The 9,871-nt window shown below is 46.0% G+C and overlaps 1 protein-coding gene across 1 annotated transcript; it reads left to right on the top strand.

The window, feature by feature from the left end:
* The first annotated feature begins 676 nt into the window (after positions 1–676).
* PLAU (plasminogen activator, urokinase) lies at positions 677–8,979 on the top strand. The gene is made up of 11 exons (XM_074296782.1): positions 677–831; positions 1,158–1,237; positions 2,028–2,061; positions 2,251–2,352; positions 2,830–3,004; positions 4,273–4,364; positions 4,538–4,733; positions 4,946–5,094; positions 6,179–6,319; positions 6,666–6,814; positions 7,928–8,979. Exons 2-11 carry the CDS (start codon positions 1,184–1,186, stop codon positions 8,096–8,098), a joined length of 1,263 nt encoding a protein of 420 aa, XP_074152883.1. The 5' UTR covers positions 677–831; positions 1,158–1,183; the 3' UTR covers positions 8,099–8,979.
* The last annotated feature ends 892 nt before the right edge of the window (positions 8,980–9,871 follow it).

The raw sequence follows: 9,871 nt of genomic DNA, 5'->3' as shown, positions 1-9,871 counted from the left end.
ATCAGATGCTCTCCAAGGTCCCTACCAGGCTGAAATAACAACTTGTGTGTGCGATGGACATATTGTAGCTTAATACCTGTTCAGGAAAGTGTTTAGATCCCCGGGGATGTGGGGAATCGGTGCTGGGGAGGAGACAACTAACAGATTAAAGAAGACAGAGAAGAAATTGACGGAAGCGTCAAAGGCAGGTAGACTAAAGTAATTCTTCCACTGCATTACCCAGCAGCCCCTGGCTCTCACCTGTGCAGCGGGGCACCACTTTACTCTCTCAGCAAGGAAGGACGCAGAATGGCTCGCTCCTCCAGCGCTGCTTTGCGCAACAAAACAGAGCGATTTTCGAAGGCTATTACATTCTCCCTTCCCCTGCCCCTTTAGTACAAAGGAGGAAATTGAGGCAAGTGATTCTCCCAGTGATCAAGCAAGTCAATATTCAAATCAAGCTTTCCGGCTCTAGCGCTAACCTTCCCGGACTCTCTCTGCCCCTTAGGTCTCCCTGTCCACTGCCTTAGTGGAGGAAACGGACCCCTGAGATTGGGGGGTGCTCTCCCACTTCGCCCAGCAGCGCTCTGGGAGCGGGAGCTGGCGGAGGGAGGGAACAGGAGGGGAAAGGGAGGGAGGGGTGCAGGGGGGAGGGGTTTCCTCCAGGGGTAGGCGGGATTTTCAGCTTGGGGCAGGCGGGATTTTCTCCACGGGCGGGGCTAAGGAGGCCCAATATAGGGCGGCTCAGCCTCCGCAGAGCCAGACAGTGAGACAAGGAGTTCATCAGGACTTAGAAGCGCGCTCAGTGTGAACTTGAGCTTGACCTTCCGCACCAGACCGAGCTTCTGACCAGTGAGTTCGCCGCCCTGAGCTGGCGCGCCGAGCCGGGATGCTCGCGCCGCGGCCTATGGAGCCCCTCTCTGCCCCCTTTCGCTTGCCTCGCCCGGCTCCGGCTGAGTCACAGTCCTCCGGGCCGCTCCCCGCCCTGCCTCCCCCCTCTGAGGGTCCGAGACCCGGAGAAGCCGCCGCAGCGGAAGGCAGTCGGGGCGCTCTCCTGCTGCCTTCGGCGGAGCGGGGGGCGGCGAGGGCTCCAGCACAGGGACCTCCCCCGATTTGAGACCACCCCCCGGGCGCTGGTCCCAGTGCTCCTCTTACCCTCACTCTTCCTTCCCGTGCAGGGCTGAGTGCCGGAGCAGAAGCCACCATGAGAGTCCTGCTCGCTTCGCTCCTTTTGTGTGTACTGGCCTCAGGCTGCAGAGTGAGTGTCCCGCTGCGGCCCACGGTGGGGGATGGAGGTTGGGAGTCTTTAACTGAGGGGAGAGGGAGAGACTGCAAGGGGCTGGGAGCTGGTGAGGGAAGGTCCCGATTAACCCCCTGAGATAGTTTCCCCAAAGGGCAATGGGCCATGATTTCAGAATTGGCTGCACCCAAAAAAAAAAAAAAAAAAAAAAAGACATGACCCTCTCGCCCCCCACCCCCGCCAAAAAAAAAAAAAAAAAAAAAAAAAAAAAAAAAAAAAAAAAGAATTGGCCGTACAGTGCCGTGTAATGCAGGCAATACATGCTTTGGGGTTGAATAGAATTTAGGGAAGGAAGTAAGTTGGAAGAGAAACCCTCCCAGAGAACTGTTGCACTCGAAAGAAGAGGAGGAAATTAAGGGAGGAAAAACGGGGGCTAAATTCCATATCTGCAATGCACATGCTGGGGGGGGGGTTGGGATGGCTTGGTAAAAATCTGGAGATTTCGCCATTGGGAAGCGGTGGAGGGAGAAGATGGATAAGTGTGTGTGTGCACATAAAAGTTATAGCACACATGAAACAAAACTAAAAGATGGTATATAATTAAATAAATGTCAAATGGTATACTGCAGATTATGTGATAAGTGAAATTGAGAGGAAAAGCAATGGCGGGGTTAGAATGGTCAGGGAAAGCTTCTTGGAGGAGGAAGGATTTAATTGTCAGCATCTCAGTTTGGGGAGAGAAAGGTCATAAAGCCCCTTGGAGACCACTCTTACCATTCTTATTTATTTTTATTTTTATTTTTTTTAGGCTTTGAGAAAACGTGATTATGCTTCTGATTCAGGTGAGTAGCTGCCCCTCTGTAGCTCTCTGTACCCCACCCCCCAACATAGCCCTCTGCTACTTGGACTTCTTGGGGAAGCCACTGGGAGAAGCGTCCTCCTCTTCCACTTTCTCCCATGAATAAGCCCTTTCCAGTAGTTTTCTCTCCTCCCTCTGCCTGGTCTGATCACATCTCTCTGATCCCCTGCAGACTGTGGCTGTTTGAATAACGGTGTGTGCATATTCTACAAGTACTACAAGATTCATCGCTGTTCCTGCCCGGAAAATTTCATTGGGGAGCATTGTGAGATAGGTACTTGCATTTTGCCTGATCTTTAACACCTGAGGCTAGGGGGGTGGGGTGGGGGGAGGCTGTCCAGGGATTTCAGAAAGGGATTCTGGTGAAGAGAGGAACAAGAAAGGGATTAAAGAGGACTGGATATGTGATTTCATTGGTGTGGGGAACTCCTGGGTTTCCACAGAGGAAAAACTCTCCGACAATTAATCATTACCTTCTCTGACTTTCACTGAGAGGCTCATGGTCATAGAACCCTGTATGTGTCAGAGACAGGACTTGACCCAGATCTTCCTGACTTGGAGGAAATGCCATAGTAGCATTTCTACTACAAAGTTACACATTCAGGGAAGTAACTAGAGGCAGGGCAAGGTGGGAGGAGGAGGCCCCCTTCCCAGTCTCCTACATTTCCATCCTGAACTGAAAGCTTGGTTAAATTGCTTGTATTATATCTTGCTTATCTCAATATCCCTTTATATCCATTTCATCCCTCAGACATTTCACAAAAATGCTACAAAGGTAATGGGCACTCTTATCGAGGGACAGTCAGCCAGGACATCTGGGGCAACCCTTGTTTGAAGTGGAACTCAGCTGTCTTATCCTCTCAGCTGTACCATGCCAACCGGCCAGATGCAATGCAGTTGGGCTTGGGGAAGCACAATTATTGCAGGTGAGAAGGAAGTGATAACAACTATCCCCCTTATCTTTCTCCAATCCCACTCCAAACTCTTCAAACCTTGTCACCCAGGATGTGCTTTTTTTCTCCCCAGTTTTGTAATCTTTATTCATTCATACCATAAATCTTTTAGAGAGCAAATTTCTTTGTTTCCTAGCACAACTTTAAAATGTATCATCTGTACCCTCTTTGATGGAACACTTCCAGGAAATTTTTCTTATAGCCATTTATTTTCGTAAGGATGTCATCTTGTGCTAATCCTAGGCCCTGGGCCTTTCACACCAACTCTTTGCTGAGGTTCCTCAGGATAAGATTTTCTGGGAAAATCCCAAGGGATGAGGGGCATTGGAAAGGAGGCTGGGTAGACTCTCTCTAGAGAGCCTAGGAAGACAGATTTCTGATTAGGAGCACACTAACCCACCCTCAATCCTCAACACTTCCCTCCTCCAAACTTCCCTCCTTCTATTGAACATACCACTATCTTCCTAGTCACTCAGGTTCCCATCCTCTGAGTCACTCCCCCTTTTTCATCCCCCATATCCCATATCTAATCAGTTGCCAAGTCTGCTTTCACAATATTTCTTACGTTTTCTCTCCCCACTCATGTAGCTAGCACTCTATTTAATTGGTCTGCTTGCTCCCATTTTCTCTCCTTTTTCAATCCATCCTTTATCCCACCTGCCAAAATAATCTTTATGCTATCCAAAGTCTAACCCTGTCACTCTACTACTCAAAATCCTTGATATAATTCCTCATTGCCTTTGGGGAAAAAAATGCAAACTCCTCTATCTGGTCATTTGAAGTCTCCCAATATCCAGTTTACCCCCACTAGACTTATTTGACTTTGGAAGCCTTTTGTAGCCTTCAGGAAGGCTACATTCCAGACAAATAGGATTATTTCTTATTCCCCAAGCCCAATAGTGGTATCTTATGCTTCCATGAGGTTTCATTCTCTTTAACTGGCTCCCATATCTATTTGGCTCTTTCTTTCATTATCCATATTTTCCTTTCAGCTTAGCAAACTTTCTGGAGTATCCTCCAGTTAATATGTTCTCTAGTTCTTTTTCTGGTCTCTGTGTTTCTTTACATTGGAACTTATCTTTATGCATTTTGTATTCCATTCCTACCTCCACTAAACAAAAAGTTTGCTTTTTGCCTTTTCATTCCCAGAGCCTGGCCTGGCCCACTGAAGAATAACTTTACATTTTAGTTGAGTTGCATGATACTCCTCCTATATTTCACTTTTTCCTATGTATTTTCAGAAACCCAAACAACCAGAGAAGGCCGTGGTGTTTTGTGCAGGTCGGCAGGAAGCAGTATGTGAGGGAATGCAAAGTGTCACAGTGTCCTACTGGTGAGTGACGCAGACCTGAAACTGGACACTGACCCACGTTCAGTTATTCTCACCCAAAATCAGGGGGGTTGGGGATGGGAGGGAAGTGGGATGGGTGTGGGGTCCTGCCTGACTCTTAGTGACCTAGGACTGTGCCAAGAAACCTACCTTATGAAACCCTGTCTTCCCTACAGAAAAAGGAGGATTCCAGTGTGGCCATAAATCGATGACACCCCGCTTCAAGATCGTTGGGGGAAACAGAACTCCCATTGAGAACCAGCCTTGGTTTGCCGCCATCTACAGGAGGCATCCAGGGGGGAGCACTTCCTTTAATTGTGGGGGTGCCCTCATCAGTTCCTGCTGGGTAATCAGTGCTGCCCACTGCTTTCCGTAAGTCTGCCCACCTCAGATTCACATTGGTTCCCTGGCCCATGACTCCACCCATCTCCTCCCTCTGGGCAATGGCCATCCCTTTCCCTATAGGGGATTAATCAACTGTGCTGAGGGGAGAGTGAGGTTAGGTGACTCTTGAGGGCTGCAGGGAATGGGGTCTTCCATCAGTGATTACCAGATCTTGACAGTTTTCAACCCTGTCTCTACAGTAAACTTAGAAGGGGGGAGACCTACTTTCTGTATCTGGGCCAGTCAAAGCGCAACTCTGAGTCCCTTGGAGAGATTCCATTTGAAATCGAGGAGCTGATTTTACACGAGAATTTCAGCACTGGAGCCATCGCTTATCACAATGATATTGGTGAGTCCGAGAGGGGAGCACTGGGGGGGGAATAGTGGGGAAACACAGATGTCCTCATTCATCACAACGGCATGAGGTAGATGGACTTGGGAGGTGGTGATTGGGAGGATTGAGAGCCTGCCTGGAGACTCTTGATATACAACATCAAAAGGGGAATCCAGCTAAAAGCCACAGCAGAGATCCAAGGTTTTTCAAAAGGACCAGCATCCTTTGGTTCTGGTCTGGATCATTCAGGAGCAGAGGAAAGAGCTATAGAAGAGGGAGGGACAGTTCCCTGCCCTTTGAGCTCGCCAGGTAGGAGTTGAGTGATAACTGACCTTAGGAAGAATGTTTCTAACCTGATTTAGATGTAGAAAGAAACCACCTCCTTTCTTAATTACCACCTTTGGCCCTTGGAGGCAACATGATGCAATAAATAGTGTGAGCAGTCATGAGAACTAGATTCTTATCCCAAATCCCATTATGGCTTTCCAAATGATCTTGACCAAGTCACTAAGTCAAGAATTATTTATAAAGCACCTACTATATGCCAAGAATCATGCTAAGTTCTGAGCATACAAAATGATGGCCAAAAAAACCACACCAAAACAGAGTCCCTACCCTCAAGACCTAAGGAGAGATAATAGGCAGGCAATTATGTAGAAACAAGATATGTACAGAATAAATTGGAGATAATCTCTGAGGGATTCTGGCATTAAGGGAAACCAGGAAAGTCTTTTTGCAGAAGCTAAAATTTAAGCTGGGACTTCAGGGGAACTAGGAGGCGGTCACTTCTTTCTCTGCCTCAGTTTCTTTATCTGTAAGGTCCCATGCAGGACTAACTTTGTGTGATTCTGATCAGCAGGATGGCCTCTACCTGACCTTCCCTTGGGTCTGCCATTCATAGGATCATAAACTTAGATTCCTCTATTTTACAGAGGAAGAAAATAAAATGGATAGACGTTAAGTGATTTAGGTACAAAGTTAGTTAGTGTCCAAGGCAGGATTAGAGTCCAAGTTTTTGTGACTGCAAGTCCAGGCCCCTGGCATTCATTATGTCATGCTCCTCTCTTCTCATTCTCCCCCCTCTCATGTTTTTCCACAGCCCTGCTAAAGATCCGTTCCAGAACTGGTAAATGTGCAGAGCCCTCCAGAACGGTGCAGACCATATGCCTCCCCCCAGCACATGCAGATATCCCCTTCGGCAGTGAGTGCGAGGTCACTGGCTTTGGATTTGAAGAGCATAGTGAGTGACACTTGGGACTAGGGTGGTGGTGGGAGATCCAAGGGGAATCAGGTCAATTGAAGCAAACTGGGAGGCTTGGAGCAAGAGAAAGTAAAAAAGTCAGATACTGGGAGGTTGGGAAGCCTGCAGAGATGGATATGGAGCCATTAGAAATAGATATAGCCAGTAGCAGCTGTAGGTCAATGGAATTCCCTAGCCTCATATTGCTGTTTTGGGGTTGAAGAGAAAGTGGGGACTTTTCCTGACAGAGACAGTATCTCCTGGTTTTGGGGAAAGAGAGGTCAGGAAAGGAAAAAACAACAAGAAAGTATTTTAACTCAAGCCATTATCCCCACTATCTTCCCAGATGACTACATCTATCCAGAATACCTCAAAATGGCAGTTGTGAGACCAATTTCACACAAGGAATGTCAACAACCTGAGTATTATGGCTCTGAAGTCACACTTCAGATGGTGTGTGCTGCCCATCCTGAGTGGTCCTCAGATGCCTGCCAGGTAAGAGAATTGGTCCTTCGCTCCCCACCTCACAGCCTTCACCAAGGCTTTCCCACCATTTCTCCTATACCCATTCCTAAGGAGGAGTTTTTCTCCTCTATATACCCCAGACTCCTTCCTCTGGTATCCTTCATTATTAAAAAGCACAAGATTTTCTTCAATAAATATATATTTAAAGGATATTCTATATATCCAGTTCAGGCCTGGCACTGTGGGGATACAGAAATACAAGACATAATCCTTGACCTTAGAAGTCTCTTATCTAGTTAGCTAGAAGATAGATTATTTTTAAATGTAAAATGTAATATTATAGATTATAAATCATAAGGAGATTGAGGGGAGAGAGGGCAATACAAGGAAGAATCATCAGAGAATGCTTCACAGACAAGGAAAGATTTGATCTTGGGCTTGGTAAATAAATAGGTATAATTTGGATGATAATAAGTCAGCTCCTTGTAGGTAGGAATAATTTCATTTTTAATTTTTTTTATTCCTGGCACACAGGAAGTATTTAATAAACACTTGTTGATTGATTGGTTGATGGTCAAGAGAAAGGGGAGAGCATTCTGGGTAAAGAAGGACATGACTGGAGCTTCAAAGGCAGGAATGAATGTGCCATAGTAGCAAGGCATGGAGAAGTTGGCCCAACTAGAGCAGAAGGTTCATGTTAGGAAGAAACAGAAAACAAAGGTTATGCAGGTAAGGTAGGGATGGATTGTGGAAGCCTTGAAGATAAGGGCCAGAATGTCATAAAAGACTTTTAACTGGGAAAATTCCTCCATCTCTCTCTTGTCTGTCTGTCCCTGAAAGAGACAGAAAAAGAGAGAGAGAGAAAAGGAAAAAAAAAGATAGAGTAAGGACCAGGTAAGGTTTGTAAATTATGTCTGCTGTGTATTGCAATCCAACAGATGCTTGGAGCCTTCATTGAAACATAGGGGATTTACGTACCACAAAGTAAATAGCACCATGACATGAAAAATCAGAATTTTTTGCCATTAAAAATATGTCTTTATAGAAAGTCATGGTAAAGTACCCCTTTGACAACAGGGCTGTTCTAGGTCAGCTTTGGTTTTCTTTCCCAGAAACTTACCTACTGTTTCTTGTCTTTCCCAGGGAGACTCAGGTGGGCCTCTGGTCTGCCCCATTGCTGGCCGCATGGCTCTGGTTGGTGTTGTGAGCTGGGGTCTTGGCTGTGCCGAAAAGAACAGACCAGGCGTTTATGCTCGTGTCTCTCACTTCCTGCCCTGGATCCAGGCCCACACAGGCCTTCCTGGCCCCATCTGAGAAGACCTTGGAAACTTAGGAAGGAGAAAGCCATGCTACTCCCTCTTGCCCTGAGTCATCTCTACCAGGCACATTGGACCCCGAGAAGACATTCTCCGGAGAGATGTTCTCTCTATGTGGGCTTTTTGCTGGGGAACTTGAAGACAGATTTAACCTTCACATTGGGGCTTAGACACTGGTTATCTCAGACCCCTTGGCCAGGGTCAGAGCAGGTGTTTTAGAGTTTTCACAGATTTTAGGCTCGTAAGAGCATCTGGTTACTCACTACTGGTGAATCCCAAACTGGATCTGGAGAGGAAGAAGTCGGCTCCCCAGGGCAATCTGCCATCACCGTGGGGCCCAAGTCCAAATGTTTACAAAATGCAATTATGAATTGAACTCTGAGATCAGGGCCCTTGGAGTTCACGGGACTATGGTCAGTGTGGAAATAGACAACAGGGATGGGGACTCTAATGAGATAGTCCAGTGGACTAGTCAGGAAGTAGAATGTCCTTATGCACGTGGCTTTGAATGTACCCATTCTCGGGCATTCAAATGTCCTTTGGTCTTGGGATGTGTGTGTGCACTTGGGTGCTTCCCCTAGCTGTGTAGACAATGATGTATCCCAGACAGTCCAGTCTTATCTCTGTTCTCCTGATTTACCCTCCTCAATCCTTTTATGAGGGGGGGTCTGGGATGACTGTGACCGACACTGAATGTCTAGGTTTCTTCCATATCCTCATTCCTCTTTGATATTTACCCTACCTGTTTTTCCAAATCCTACTATGTAACTTGAGGGCCGGCCCCTTGCACTGAATATTTAATAATTATTTTTGTTATTTATTTTTATTTTTGTAGTATCACATGATCACTATCAATAAAAACATTTCTTTCTTCTGAAAGGCTTTGGCTCTCTCTTGGGGAAGAAGAAGATGGAAAATGACAACAGATTCTAAAATGAAATGAGTTACCCCATGAGTTAGTGAGTTTCTCACTTCCAGGGTATTCAGGAAGAGATCGTATAATACTTAAATGTGTTCTAAAAGGAATATGATGATATTGGATTAAATGAATTCTGAAATCCCTTCTAACGAGCTATTTCCAAAACAGGAATATCAGAACCATATATTAGCTTATATATTAGTTTTTAAAATGAAAAGAAAATGATTGTCACCATTATAGCTAATATCCCCTACTTGGAAGAAATCCAAACTCTTATTCAAGATCTCTGCTGCCTCATTTGCCCAGAGTCACTTATTCATGATTTAAGAGTCCTCTGTTCCTAAAACAAAGCAAGAAGTCCAGAAAAGAAACTCAACCAACTCTACATTCTCCCCTTTTAACAGATGGGAATACTGAAACCCTTAAAGCAAGTCACAGTGAAGCAGAGAGAGACTCTGGAATCAGGCTGCTATGCCAGCTAATCACCAGCTGCTTATTCCCAAGTCTCCCGACCTAGATGCCCTAGGTTTACCTGGGGAAGATGAACAGATATACCTTGGGCAGCTAGAGGGAAGGAAGGAAGTCAAGGAGGGACAATTCGGCCAGCAGCTGGAGAGCTCCTGACCCTAGAGAGGGATCAGACTTCCTGACACCACAATCGCCCCAGTCTTGTACCGGCAAAAGAGGATTCCAAGGGAAAAGATTCTTGGGTTAAAAACTTGTTTCAATCAATCAATAACTAGACACTGTTAGGCACTGTCAAAATTCCAGGTTCCTTTAGCCAAAATCCCTGAAAACACAATTCTCTATTGTACCTGATGCTGGGAGAAATATCTTATCTATGATACCGAT

Source organism: Sminthopsis crassicaudata, chromosome 2 (genome assembly GCF_048593235.1).
Source record: "Sminthopsis crassicaudata isolate SCR6 chromosome 2, ASM4859323v1, whole genome shotgun sequence".
In the NCBI taxonomy this organism is placed as follows: domain Eukaryota; kingdom Metazoa; phylum Chordata; class Mammalia; order Dasyuromorphia; family Dasyuridae; genus Sminthopsis; species Sminthopsis crassicaudata.
This window is presented reverse-complemented; position numbering and strand designations above follow the sequence as displayed.

What these genes read in the sequence shown, in the direction of transcription:
- PLAU (XM_074296782.1), top strand. Translation starts at nt 1,184, where the DNA reads ATGAGAGTCCTGCTCGCTTCGCTCCTTTTGTGTGTACTGGCCTCAGGC. An exon ending in TGGGGAGCATTGTGAGATAG is followed by an intron (nt 2,353 to 2,829) that starts GTACTTGCATTT and finishes TTCATCCCTCAG; the next exon opens with ACATTTCACAAAAATGCTAC. An exon ending in AGTGTCACAGTGTCCTACTG is followed by an intron (nt 4,365 to 4,537) that starts GTGAGTGACGCA and finishes TCTTCCCTACAG; the next exon opens with AAAAAGGAGGATTCCAGTGT.